Source organism: Chaetura pelagica, unplaced genomic scaffold (assembly GCF_000747805.2).
Source record: "Chaetura pelagica isolate M959 unplaced genomic scaffold, ChaPel_1.0 scaffold50, whole genome shotgun sequence".
Classification (NCBI taxonomy): domain Eukaryota; kingdom Metazoa; phylum Chordata; class Aves; order Apodiformes; family Apodidae; genus Chaetura; species Chaetura pelagica.
The window spans coordinates 3,776,161-3,790,960 of NW_009952366.1; the positions used below are offsets into that span (position 1 = coordinate 3,776,161).

General features: G+C 35.4%; 1 protein-coding gene across 1 annotated transcript in view; it reads left to right on the forward strand.

Annotated features, from left to right (window-relative positions):
• The window catches only part of TMTC3 (transmembrane and tetratricopeptide repeat containing 3), a 23,919-nt gene extending 15,092 nt beyond the window's left edge, over positions 1 to 8,827 (forward strand). Inside the window, exons 9-15 of the mRNA XM_010008002.1 lie at positions 1 to 75; positions 2,520 to 2,640; positions 3,250 to 3,361; positions 4,030 to 4,133; positions 5,188 to 5,357; positions 6,106 to 6,332; positions 7,820 to 8,827. Of these exons, the coding sequence (XP_010006304.1) occupies positions 1 to 75; positions 2,520 to 2,640; positions 3,250 to 3,361; positions 4,030 to 4,133; positions 5,188 to 5,357; positions 6,106 to 6,332; positions 7,820 to 8,634 (1,624 nt within the window). The 3' untranslated portion in view covers positions 8,635 to 8,827. The remainder of the gene's footprint in view (positions 76 to 2,519; positions 2,641 to 3,249; positions 3,362 to 4,029; positions 4,134 to 5,187; positions 5,358 to 6,105; positions 6,333 to 7,819) is intronic.
• Positions 8,828 to 14,800: the final 5,973 nt, after the last annotated feature.

Consider the following 14,800-nt stretch of genomic DNA (forward strand, 5'->3'; position numbering starts at 1 on the left):
AAGAGTGTTGTATGTTCCTAGCATGGGATTCTGCATTTTAGTAGCACATGGATGGAAGAAGTTATCGAACAAAAGGTAAGGAAGTATTAGCTATGACTGGTTAAACTCATCTCTCTTAATTTCATAGGAGATAATTATATATATAGTTGCAAGCTTTCCCACTGGAGCTTTTACTGCTATTAATTTGTTGCCTTACAGCTTTTACTCTGTTTCAAGTTCTTGCTGAACATAGAAAAATGACCAAGAAACTGTTTGGCAGTCATATGAGCAAATGGCAGCAAAGAAGCTCTTTGGAGACCAGTGGATTACTCTGAGGGTGCTATATAACATGTATTTAAACTGTATATATATACACACACGCACACATATACATGTATGCAAAAAAAATCTTTGGCCAGATTGATTTGTCCTTTATTCAAAAGTGATTAATGACTGAAGTTTATATAATGTCAGTAGTATATTAAAATTGTATAACCATAGAATCATAGAATGTTTTTGGTTGCAAGGGACCTCTAAAGGTCATCTAGCCCAACCCCACTACAATAAGCAGGGACATCTCACAGTAGAATAGATTTCTCAGAGCCCCATCAAGCACGACCTGGAATGTCTTCAGTGGTGGAGCCCCTTCCACCTCTCTAGGCCACCTGTTGCAATGATCCACCACCCTTATATTAAATAACTTTTTCCTAATGTCCAACCTAAATCTACCCTTCTCTAGCCTGAAGCCGTTACCCCATGTCCTATCATTACATGCCCATGTGAACAGGTCTTCTTCAGTCTTCTCAACAGGCCCCTTTCAGGTATTGGAATTGAAAAAAAAATCCTTTACTAGTTAAATTTTCACATGCCATGCTAGAAGTAGTCATTGGAGCCTTTCAGTATTTGTTAAACTAAATCATTTTCTTAATAACAATTTATCCTTAGGAAATTCTGTTTTAAAAGCATGTTTTGCATATAGCTTTGTCTTTTTTTGCTGTCTTTTACACTGATCTGCACATACCTCCCTCTGACCTGGATGCTTTACCCTTGTAACCCCAATGACATCTAATGCCAGTTCAGACAAATGGAAAGGCAGCAGTTCCTAGTCTGCGTAGTCTGCTATCATTAGAGGTGAGGCCTTGCAGTAACTTAAGCTAGTGCTGCCAAAGCTGACAGCACTGGATAATGAGAAATTACTGATACCTTGTGGGAGTAAGTAGAAAGTATTATCACAAATCCTACTACTAGGCAGTAAAAATAGAAGTGACATGAAAGAAAGCAAGGAATCGGGAGAGGATGGCTGGGGAGGGAAATTAGGCAGTGATGTTTACTACAAAAATACTGAAATCAGCACTCTAGAGAAGGCTCCTTACTTTAGAAATATGTGGAAAGAAAAACCTTTCTTGCAAGGCTGTTGGGGCTATAGGTTACTGTATATTCCAGTTTTCACTGGTTAATTTGCTGATCTTTTAGAATTTCTTTCTTAATTCTGCTCTTGTACTTTTTAATTTTTAATAGTGCTTAAAACCAAGCACATAAAGTCTGCTGCACAGCATTTTTTGTATCTTAAAATGGAGTGAAAAAAAACCTTTTGGTTTTTAGCAAACCCTTGTGAAGCACATAGTGGTGTGAAAAGCTGTGCATAAGTATAAGGAATCGCTGTAGAGGTGAACAGCCACGTGTCTGTTCAAGAATGTGATTTGATTTAAAAAATTATTTTCATAATTGTAGGAAGGCTCCTGGTTGTTTAACATGTTCTTTCACAGTTAAATTACAATTCAGAGACTGAATTACCAGCATGTTATGTGTTTTATATCTGTTGTAGATAAAGTTAATCATGTATAAATTCCAGAAAAATAGACTGCACAAAATCTAGAAGACTCTTGTTCCTGACAAGCTTGTTGCAGGGAGTGACTTCTTCTCCAGTTTGCAGATTTAAAAATAAAACTGCTACAACAACACAAAAACTTTTTCCTATTGAGATATTACAATAGCAGTAGGGGTTTTTTTGCTCTTGGAAGATTGGGATGTCTCCACCACAGACCTGTCTAATGAGATGTGTTCTGCAGTGTGGTTTAGCTTGGTCATGTGTGCAGTAGAGAATTGGTGAGGAACTCAGATGTGGAACAAAAGTATAGGATGATATTTTAGTTGATTTTTTTTCTTTTTTAACATTTTGTTCAGTGTTTTGAAGAACTGCACTGTTTGACATCATTACCGTGTTCATTGCCTTACATTACAGATAGGCTCTAACAGAAGTAAAATTTTCATATATTTTTTTATTATGTTACGTGGATTGCATTTGTTCTTATTCAGTGAATTGCATAGTGATAGTAAAAATAAGTTAAATGACCAAATTAACGAGCTTGGACATTATTTCCTTTGAAATTTTGGAGTTTGGTGATAAGGCAAATAAACTAAAGTATACTGTGCACAAATACGTTCCTCAATTTATTTGCCTCCTAGCATATGAGGTACCTGTTCTAGTATAAATTAGAATTGGTGGTGTACTTATAACAATTTTTTGTTTTATTTCATAGTATGCTGAGAAAAGTTTCTTGGGTTTGTTTGGCTGCGGTACTTTTCACTCATGCCTTAAAAACACTTCACAGAAACTGGGATTGGGAATCTGAGTACACGTTGTTTATGTCAGCTTTAAAGGTACTGTATTATATTTGAAAGGGATAATAGAAAGCTTGTGTTGTTGTTCTCAGAAAACTGCAGTAGAGCATAATAAATTTGAGAGAAATTATGCTTATTTTGCCACTTCTATTTCTGCATTGACAGTACTAACTTGTAATTAGTTGCTTTTGGGAATGCTTTAAAAGCAGTGTGATGCAAACGTGGGAATTCATGTGCAAGAAATAGATTATTTTATTTTCTCATGTTAAAGTAGTTGAATCTATATGCTTATCTGGATGAAAGCCCAGTACATTTTGGTATAAAAATCTACCAAAGTTTGATGCATAAAATAATTTCTTTAATCTGCATTTGGCATGCAATAGTTTGTACAATATCCCATAATAATTATAATTAAATTTAAAATGTTTGATATTTCTAGGGACGAATAACAAAATGAAATAGATGTTGAGCAACAATTCAAGTAATCATTCTATATGCAGTGTTTTGTTATTCTTTACATATAAATGACAAGAAATCTGTCAATTGCTGTGTATTTTTATGTCTTTTAAGAGGTAGTTAAAAGAAAATCAGTTATTATGTAATTTTAGCTTCATACCTTATGCATTTATATATTTTTTCTTTTTTTAGGTAAATAAGAACAATGCAAAACTATGGAACAATGTGGGGCATGCATTAGAAAATGAAAAGAATTTTGAAAGAGCTCTGCAGTTCTTTATACAGGCCACACAAGTGCAACCAGGTAAAGGCTTTGACTGTGATGTCTCTGCACTCCTAATATTTTTGGTATGCTTAGTTTACTTAAAAATATTCCCAGTGACCTGTTTTTCTCCAAATGAACATCAAACAATCATGCGCTAAGTTAATTGATCCATAGTTTTTGGAAATTAGAAAAAGTCCTCCAGAAGAGTTTCTATCTAGAAAATTATGCAAAGATTTTCCATTTTAAACTATTCTTTAGATGACATTCTTTCTGAATTAACTGAAATTGTAATTTCCCATGAAACATAATTATTACATATTTTTTTTATTTAAAACTAAAGTGGTGTATAAAAAAGTTTAAATCTAGATAGTGCACTTTTACTCTATTTTACGTACTGTTGCAGAAGTTCTAGGTAGTACTGGACAGCCTTTCCAATTTATGTGCTTCTACTGTAGAAAGAGATTAAAGATAGATACATTACCTCTATTTTTTTACCATTTTCCAAGTAATTTCATAATTCATCTTTGGTACATGGTTGAATTACTAGCTTCATAATTAAGATGAAAAATAATACAGAATTGCTTTTTTGGTGGTGGTGGTGGTCTTTTGCAGTACCTGTGCTTAATGCTACTCTGAAGGCATAGGTGTTTATTTTCATGATACTCAGTACATGGAAGTTTTTAAATGTCATTCTTTTCTTTGTTAAGATGATATCGGTGCCCACATGAATGTAGGAAGAACTTACAAAAACTTAAACAAAACTAAAGAAGCTGAAGAATCATATGTGATTGCTAAATCATTAATGCCACAGGTAATTGGTAACTTCATTTTATCTACCACCACTGAAGGGAACTCTTTCAGACCTATGTTCATGATACGGTTTTCGTGTTTATCCTGAAGCTCTGTCCTCCTATATACTTTAAAGTTGTTAGGAGTTTTTTGAAACCTGTCTATTAAAAGAGTAGGTTGTATACAGTCATAGCTACCAAAAATGCTAATTTAGAGCTTCTTTGTTAAATCTTTTAAAGTTACTTTTTACACTGCTGTGATGTGTGGGGTTTTTTATCCACAAATTGAAGATATAAAAGAAAGCAGCAGTTAAAAATGTATACTCAGATTTTCTAGTCACAGTGGGTTTATTTTCACTTACATTGTTAGAGATGACTTAAGTTTCTGAACCCTCAAGAAAAGACTTAAATACAGGATGGGAGGTGGGAGAAGGTAACTGCAGCAGTAACAAAGAAATCTTTGAACATACTTTTAGAAACATATGCTTTGTTACCATTACCATTTGATAAGTTATAGTTATACCTAGGAAATATTCTAGAGAGGAATATTTTGCAGAATGCATGAAGGTAACAAAAACAGTGGGCGAAATGAGACTGACAACAAAAATCAGCAGTCTGTTGAGTAGAAGCATGGCATTAAAGATTGTGTTCTGAAACAGTATGAAGATTCTAGACAGATTAAGTTGAAGGGTTAAAAAAAGGAAAGAAAATTATAGAATGTCAGTTTAGGCTTTAGGAAGTACTATTTGTCTGCATGGGAGAAGTTTTGCACAGTCTGGGTTGTTCCTAATGGCTATCTGCATGAGCCCAGTTATGTAACAGCAGAGCTTAAGTAGCAGGTATCTTAAGTGTGATATAAAAGTCATCTATGTCTTCATAGAACTAAAGAAAAAATACTCTGTTTATATCTTGGTATGATTTTTGGCGAAGGAAGAATTGGGATTTGTCATCATTAAGAACCTGCACACTAATGTCCAGTGATAGCCTAAAACAAATGTGGCTAAGTGAAGTGGTCTATACTGATGGTCTTTTGTATTTTTACTCAGCTGTGTTTGTTACATACATTCTTTTTGACAGATTATTCCAGGTAAAAAGTATGCAGCAAGAGTTGCTCCTAACCATCTGAATGTTTATATCAATCTCGCAAACTTAATTCGAGCAAATGAATCTCGCCTTGAAGAAGCAGATCAATTATATCGACAAGCAATTAGCATGAGGCCAGATTTCAAGCAGGCTTACATCAGCAGGTATCTTTTCTAATTTTGATCATGCATATTCTTGAATAAACATTTATGTATTTACAGGGCTATGAACTTTATTTAATTAATGCAGTTGAATTAGCTGCTGGAATCTTATCATTTCCAAATAAGACTACAAAGAGTTGGGGTAATAGTCAATTATTCATTATAATCCCTTCTTCAAATAGTGTGTTTCCACATGGGCTGTACAGCAGGATACCTCCATTAGATTTCTTTATGAATTTCAGACTCAAATTTGTAATATCCTGGTTTAGTTTTGAATGAAAAACCTTTTGGTTAGTCTGAATCATGGAGTGGTCCAGAAAATGCTATCTAACTAAAAAGCACATAAATGGCAACTAAATATATAGGAGTAATGCAGCTGTGAGTATTGATGCTTCTGTTCAGTATTTTATTAGATTTGATTCCCATTTGGACTTGGGTGCAAAGATGCCTAAGTTAGTAACTGTTGCAGTGTAATTACAGAACCAATATCAGGAACCCTTGATCATTTCTGGTTCTTTTTTATCTTGTGTATGCATTTAATATATATCAGACTTGAGAGAGCTGAAAGCTTTGGGAGTGGTATGTAAAGAAGGTCATGGGGTTTCTTTGTGTTTAAAGCAAACGGACAAAAAAAAAAAAGCTATTATTTCATGCCCACTGTCCATAGGAGGAAGAACTTTTAAAAGAACCTTTCCATTATTTTCATATTAATATGAATAAAAGTTGAAGATTATATCTGATTCTTCAACAGGGGAGAATTACTTCTAAAAATGAATAAACCTCTGAAAGCTAAGGAAGCTTATCTTAAAGCTTTAGAACTAGACAGAACCAACGCAGACCTCTGGTACAACTTGGCAATTGTTTACATTGAACTGAAAGATCCAACAGAAGCCCTGAAGAATTTCAACCGAGCACTAGAACTTAATCCGACACATAAACTGGCATTATTCAACTCAGCCCTGCTGATGCAGGAATCTGGTATGTTAATTAATTGTCCCTTATATAAACATTGTGTATTTGCATTTATAGGACCAATACTGCTTAGGTTTTTTGGATGAACTATTCTGTTCTTGGAAAGCAGAAGTTTGTACCATCATAAAAAATAAACTGCTTATTGTTATAGTCAGCTTTGCAATTTACAGGTACTGTATGGAATTTGTGCAAAGTGTGCACCTTAGCTGATCAGCATCTTTAATACAAGTGCTGTTTTACAATATAGCATCTTACACATATAATGCATTGTTACACAATCTTCAAAACTGTGCCTATATAATAATAAAAAAAATCCATACTTTGTAAAATACGTGTAATATCTGGTTTGCATGTATTTCATTCTTCATTGACTAAAAAATAGAGCTAAATTCTGTGGGCTTCAAATCTAATCTTCAGAAATGTTTTTGTAGGTTCCTCTGTAATACTGCTAATTAGGATTAACTGAGTTGGATTTTCATGAGTTTATTTTGTTTTCATATGTGTAGGTTTTAGCTGTATGGGTAAATGCAAGCTTTTTGTTAATTTGGACTGTTGCAAAGAGTACTTGTCAAGTGACTAGTAAGGTTTGTTTCACTTTTGTTGGGATGGTAAACTACCCCTAAGAAACAGATCACAGGGATTTGATTAGAGCTAATGCAAATAGATTATTCTCTATCTCATATTGTAAGTTAGGTAATAGAAGAAATGCCTTGTCTATGGAAGCACAAGAGGCTTCAAACAAGCAGAAGCATTATCTATCTTGTATTGAGTTATTGGTACTGGAAGGTGCAACACAGTTTCAGGAGGTGAAAGAAGGCAGTTGAAACCTGCTCCCTCATCCTTCAATAAATCTGTGCCTGGAATTCCTTGCTAAAATAAGTTCACTGGAGTAGTCAGAAAAATAGCACAGATTAGAAGCTACTCTTGCTAATCGTGATATTGTCAGATAAGATTAATTTACCTTTTCTTTTTCAGACAGTAATGCAAAAAAAAAGGGAGTTACAAATGTTGTTGGTTTGTTGTTAGAATATATTTTAGCCTGGTTACAACTGAAGTCACACTATGTGATCTCTTCTAAAATTCTTTCAGTCTATCTGTAGCAAACTAGATCTTCTGCTCCAGGTTTGCCTCTAAGAGATCATTTGTCAGAACTGATGTCTTCTCTGCATTCCATTTGCTCAACCATACATGCAAATAACTTCTCTTAAACTTGTAGGAACACTTTTTGCATCTGTTATACTGAACCTAAATATAATTCAACAGATTGTAAAATAATGGTGCTGACTATGGCTACAAGTCAACTTAAGAAGGTACATGTAATTTACTTTAATTGTTACACAGCAATGATAAAAAGCAGCATTTTAAACCCTTCAATTTTTACATTTGTGTTAAAGGTGTTACATTTTAATTTGTATAAAAATTAGCTTTTTACAGACCTGATCTAAAAATCCTTCAGAGTAAATCTAGAATTAAATGCATTTTCTGTTTTTTAGGTGATGCTCGGCTTAGACCTGAAGCTAAACAAAGACTGTTACATTATGTGAAAGAAGAACCACAGGATGCAAATGGGTACTTCAATTTGGGTATGCTGGCAATGGATGACAAAAAAGATACAGAAGCAGAGGCATGGATGAAGAAAGCCATAAGGTTACAGCCAAACTTTCGAAGTGCTTTGTTCAATTTGGCACTGCTTTATTCTCAGACAGCGAAAGAATTGCTGGCTTTGCCTGTCCTGGAAGACCTACTGAGGTACTACCCTGATCATACCAAAGGTCTGATTTTGAAAGGAGATATCCTTATGAACCAAAAGAAGGATATCATCGGAGCAAAAATGTGTTTTGAAAAAATTTTGGAACTGGATCCAAACAACGTACAAGGAAAACATAATCTTTGTGTGGTTTACTTTGAAGAACGAGACTTAATAAAAGCAGAAAAATGCTTGGTTGAAACACTAGCACTGGCACCTCATGAAGAGTATATTCAGCGTCATCTAAACATAGTTAGAAGTAAAATTGCATCACTCAGCACTACACAACAGTCATCACTTCCAGTAGATGGGACTGCAGCTGCAACAGAAAAAAAAAAATCATTTCAAAATTTGAAAGAAGCAAAAAATGAGCAGAAAACCCCCCAAGCAACAGTTGATAATGATAAAGGGCACTCAAAAAATAAGAAATTAACAGAGAAAAACACTATAGACAAAGTGACTCCCAAAAAATCCACAAAAGAAATCAAAGACATTGAGAAAAAGAGAGTTGCTGCTTTGAAAAGACTAGAAGAGATTGAACGTATATTAAATGGTGAATAGTCTTTATGATGTCACAATAAAATAAGGGAAGAATGATATTTTTAAGTATTGTTAAATACATCATCCAACTGGAAAGTGGTCTCAGTGCTTTGAAAATAGAAATAATGTTGATTGAATATCACTCAGCAGCAGCAAAAGGCATTACAATGTTTTATGTGAGAAAACTGCAACTTTTAAATATGATGTGGGGGATGGGTGGGAATTGAAGGATAAAAGGCTGAGAATAATCTTGAATGCAGAATCCTAATATTAATAAAATTGCACTCAAAAATTACTGGTAGTCAGGGATACTCAGTAATTCTTCTTTCAAAGAATCAGTGAAAGAACTGAATAGAGAATTAATGGGATAAACCAGACATTGCTGCTTTCCCCCATATAAATCTGTTTGTATTAACATTATCTACATTTCAGTTTACACATCATCCATTTTTCTAGACCTCTGCTATACACGAAAAAAAGGTTTTCTTCTGTGCATTGTTTCCAGAACTTAACAAAAAGGTATCAAAATGCCACTGGTTGTAGTATAGGATGATGCAGCAACAGACTGAAATTTTAGTTGTCTTATAAATATGGAATGATAAAATAACCTTTTAATTGTTCTTTACTTAAAATGCTAATGGTATGTACTGTTTTACCTTACAGTGCTTTTAAGATCTTTAGACTATACTTCAACTTTTAAAGGAAATGTGTGGGTTTTCTTCCAACTGTCAATCATCTGGTTGTTTTTGAAAATTATATAAAAAAGGGTGCATTTCTCACTTTTCTCCCAGTTCACTGAATGCTGATAAATGCACTTTTGGTACGGTAACCAGTATGCCATGCAGTAGTCCTTGTTGACTTTGTATCAATGGCTGTAGATTGACTCCTTGGTGTGGTAAATTCTTCCTTGTTTATAGCAAACTGGCTTTACTATTTCTGTCATTGGAACAGTATTTCTGTTCTCATTACTTTTTTACAACACTAATATAAGCAATGAGTGCTGAAGGCAGTATGATAATAATTAAGCCACTGGATTTAGCAATGTTTAACACAAGGAAATGTATATAGTATCCTTCCAAATACAAAGTTCTGTTGTTTTGATACTTTGTTATGGCTGTGTGTTTTTTATTAAATATTTATTTTGACTACTAAAATATTCCCATTTATGCTTTCCACTTATGCTCATTTTAATTTCTCACATGAAATTAAAATCTTTGCAGTTTCAGTGTTGCTTTTATCCTCGTGCACTGCATATATTTTTGTTTAAATACACTACCAATTACAGAAACCCAATGTTTTCCTTAATTATGAGAAAGAAAATAAGTGTAAGAGCTGAGTTCAGTAATAATTTAATTAATCATTAAATCTAACTCTTAATCTTCATGTTTTGTGTTACTTCATGATGTAGAAGTGTTTCTTAGCAACTCTACTGTTTAAACATAATCCTTTCTGTAACTGCTGAGCTTTCTGCCTGGGGCAGTAGACCCACTGTAAGATGTAATACTTATCTCTCTGGAAGGGATCTTAAATGATTGAAGGCCTTTCGTGGACCCTTTCTTCATTATGTATAATTTGTAATTTTGCCACAGCAATTTCTTGCATGGTAATAACTGGGGGGGAGGAAGTTTTTAGAAACATTGTTTAAAAGCTGCTGACAGAAACATGTACATGTTGTGCAACAGTTCTTTGTACAAAAGTTTTAAATGCTGCCTGTAGTGCAGTGTAGTGAAGTGCTCCCAGGAATCTGTTGGCCACACCTTTAAAACTGCTGTTTTATCTTGTCTGTGAATAACTCTTTTCCTTATACCTAAATAGTCAGAATGTTGACCTTTCTAGAAACACTAACTTGCATGTTAAGTCTTCCCTCCAAACCTTTGTTTTATGAAAGAATTGGTCATTGTTCTGGGTGATAAAAAGGAACATTAATTTAAAAAATGGAAGGACCTAAGTAGTTAAAAAGAGACTTTATCTCTGATGGAGCAGGTCAAGATTCTCCTCAGTTTTATTCCAAGAGCTCCCAGGATACCATTTCCACACCCCTCTCATGGTCTGTAAAATGAAGAGGAGAGGAAGGGCACATTCTCAATTTCGGCAGTTGAGCCTCTGTCACGCTGCTGTCATCTTGACCATCCAAGTAGGTCTTTAGGGACTAGCAAGAAGAGTTAGATTTATAGTTGCTGAAAGGTCTGACTAACCAAGATCATCAGACTGATGTAAATTGAAGGACACTGGGTGTAGATCTTTCTGTCCATTATGAGGTACTATGCTCCCTTTGTCTCTATTAAAGAAATGGTAGTAAAATCAAGTATTTTTACTAATGTTAGGGTGCTGGGTTGTCTTTAGCCTGTTAGAATGTGTCAACCATTTTAAAATTAGACCCTCATAAGAAAAATGATTCAGTAAATAACTTCTGAAAAATAATCAATACAACATTTGCTCCCATTTAGGTTAGAGATCAGGCACAAATTCTTCAGTGTAAGGGTGGTGAAACACTGGAACAGGCTAAGAGATGTTGTGGGGGCTCCAGCCCTGAGGCATTCAAGGGCAGGTTGGATGGGGCTCTGAGCAGCCTATTCTAGTGGAAGGTGTCCCTGCTCATGCAGAGGAGTTGGAACTCGATGATCTTTAAGGTCCCTTCCAACTCAAAAAATTCTGTGATTCTATGAAGACTATCAGATAGAGAAGAAGGGTACTTTTGGCTCTGCTTACAGATAGAACAGAATAATCAACAGGTCTTTTCCTCTTTCAATTCAACCTAGTTCCTCTCCCTGCCATCCTCGTGCAAGATCAGCATAAATGGCATCCCTTTTCAAAAGTCCCAATTTCACTAATACTGAAAAACTGGGAATTTCTAAGGATGGGACAGGCATACTAATTAAAATAATTCATAACCCTCTTCTCAGTCAATGCGTTTGCTGTGGGTGCTGAGGAAGCCTAAAGAGATGTATTACCTCATCTTTGCATACATACACAAATTGTTCAAACTTACACCTACAGCTGCAATAAGCATATTGTTTTACACATTTGTGTATGTAATTCCCGTGCAGACTCATGCATTTGTTGGATTAATTTTTTGATCTTTTGCAGGTGAGTATATGCATAAAGAGTTAGAGATTAATGCATGTAAATGTAAGGATTAATTTCATATGCTTGCATGTAGTTGAGAAAACTGAATGCTTATGGGCAGTGCAGTTGCAGAAGGAAAGTGTGTGTAATTGTAAGTTAATCTTTGAGTATATAATTTTTTTATCTATGTTGCACATGAAATGTCCTAGGACTTAATTTTCTGAATATTGCAAGTATTCTTTATTTTCAAGGTAGTATTCTTTGCCTCACAGTTAAAAACATGATTGTTCAGACCTGATTTTTAGTCCTGGTTTCTATTAGCAGTGTCATGGAAATAGGTATTGGGAATAGGAAGCACTTTTCTACAAACAGGCATGACAAAGGATTAAGTGGGACAGAAATTCTTTCCAATGTGCAGTGCCGTTTGCACCTTGGTTAGGCAATGATGAAAGAGATAAAGTCAAGCTAGGTACATGAAGATTGCTGTGGATGGAGGGTTTCATATAAAGGAAAGCAAGAAGATATGCAACAATTCGTGCTGCCAGAGCCTTTAACTGAATTAAATGAGAAGCTTTAGATTTCTGCACAGTTGCAGAGATTTACTGAACTGCATCTTATTTTAGACCATAACAGCAATTTCAGTATATTTAAAAGCAAAATCAGATGCTAAAATCTAAAGTGGGTCTTCACTTCAACCTGTCAAATAATGCTCGTGTAGCCATAAAACCTACAGGGACTTTGCATCCAGCTTCTCGTTTCCCACTGGTTCTCTGATGTGAAGCAGGCAGGCTCAGAAGATTCTCCCACTCAGAGAAGGACAGAAGTTTCTTCTGTTCCCACGTGGTTGCTCACGTTCTTTGTTTTCCAGGAGGTATGACACCATTGTTACAGAGTTCTCCCTAAATGGATTTAAGTTGCTGACAACAGTGATTTACTGATATTTAATGGGACGTCAGAGCAAAGCACTGGCCAGCAAGAAATGTCCATTTTCTGTTAGAGCAGTTTCCCTGTCACTCCTTTTGCCCAAAGTAAAAGCTGCTGAAATAGTCTGTCAATATGCCTCTAAGGTTGTCCAGCACAGCATCTCAGCTGCTGTTGTCTGTCAGGCATTACAACTCTGAGGGGCACTGAGAGCAGCTCTTCAGGCTCAGTAGTTCAGCCATCAGCCACTTCGTTGTCAGGTGAGTTTATGGCAAGATGAGGCTGTGCCTTGTAGCAGCAAAGCTGCTCACATACCTGCTTCCAGGGTATGGAGCTTGGAGCTGAAGTGGAGGCGTTTATTCCTTCCTGAAGTTTTATTTGGAAAGACCCAATAAGGATCAAAACAATTCTGGGAAGTTAGCAGCCCGCCCCAGGCTCTTGCAAAGTTTGCATCCCTCAAAAGCACCAAGAAGAGTCCCAGTTTGAGTGAGTGTACGTGGCTGGGCTTTTCCTTTTAGACACTATAATCCACCTCTGCCTGGCAAAATGTCTGGAACTGCAGCAAAACCTGCCACTCCTGTAAAGCCCTGCTTTGGCTGATGTCATGTAGCCAAAATTATGCTTCTCTGACTTTCAGCCTAGGAATCCTTTGTTTAGACAGAAAGCTTGAGAATGGAAAGGCTGGAAGACACCTCTCCTTCCACCCATCCTTCACATCACTTCCTCTCCATACAAAACTGTAACACACTTTGTAGTGTTTCAGCTGATCAAGAGGAATCTGTCCTCCAAATCTCCAACATGAAAAGGTAAGACATTCCTGCCTGGAATCAAAATAACAGAGCTTACTATGTTACATACATTTCTATGCTACATTTTGGTAAAATTAAAAAAAAACCAAAACAAAACAAACAAAAAAAAACCTCCTACAGATCTTGTTAATTTTGTGGCATGAATTGTGTGGTAGTGCCACTATTATTATTTGAAAACTTAAAAACTGCTTTCTGCATCTGATATTTAATACTTTTCTACAAACCAGGGTTCCTGCATGCAGGATCTATCTCTTGCAAATTGACAGAAGAAATTTTATATGCACACATCAGTTTCTCTCAAACAAAAAGCAATGATGTGAAAGAAAACCCAAAACAAAGCACTCCAAAACCAAACCAAAACCAAACCACCGCAGAATCTTCTGTATAATTAACCTGGGATGGGAACAACATAATAAGATGTGTAACTTTCTTGGGTGAGGAAACAATTCCAGAAAAACACGTTTAACCTTCCCCAGCACAGTGTCATACTTTAAAAGATTGCTGGAAAGACGGCTGGACTTCATAGATATCATAACAAAGAAATTTTGTTTAAACAAAATATGAATATGTTAATAGACTCCAAAGTGATGCAAACAGCTGTTAGCTGCCATGTTTTTACCAGTTTAAGGTAATACTGTCAAAAATTAATGAAAGTCCCTGTTCAGCTGGTGGCTTCACTGGGTGCTTACAGAACAGTAAATGTCTTTTGTTAAATGTACATATAGAGGCACTAACTTTCTTTACAATGAGGTTACATGTTTGTCTGGATGAGCTGAGCCTTTTTCAGATGTGGACAGAAAGAGAGAGAAACCTAATGCTTGGGTTTGTGAGACTTTGCATGCCAGACTACAACTTGGCATTGTGGAAAAAAGTATATACTTGCCAAAATTTTAGTTACTGGTAGGTAACAGACAAATTGCTGTATTTGATACAGTTTTGGGGGAATTACGAGTTACAAGCTTTATGTGCAGTTATGAATTCTGTGTGTCTTTTCTACACAGAAACTGTTTACTAATGTGAAGCCTGAAAGATTCCAAGTAGAATAGAAGTGAGCATTAAAATAAAGCAAGTTTACTTGTTTCTTTCAGATTTCCTACACCTATTAAGCATATATGTTTGTTCCTTACATGTAATTATCAGGGTATTGTCTTTTAAAATATACATAGCAAGGTATTTTTAATTATATGTGTATTCATCCATGCACAATGAGAGTAGGCGGAGGAGGAAAATAAAACAATTACAGGATGTTTTACAAAAGTAGAAGAAATAAATCTTGATTTTTAAAATACCATCTTGAATGCACACTCATCTTTATTTCATTTGCAATTGTTAACCCAGTCCTACACTTTTGCTATACCTGTCTGTGCCATCAGAGCATGGTGCTGTAGCGC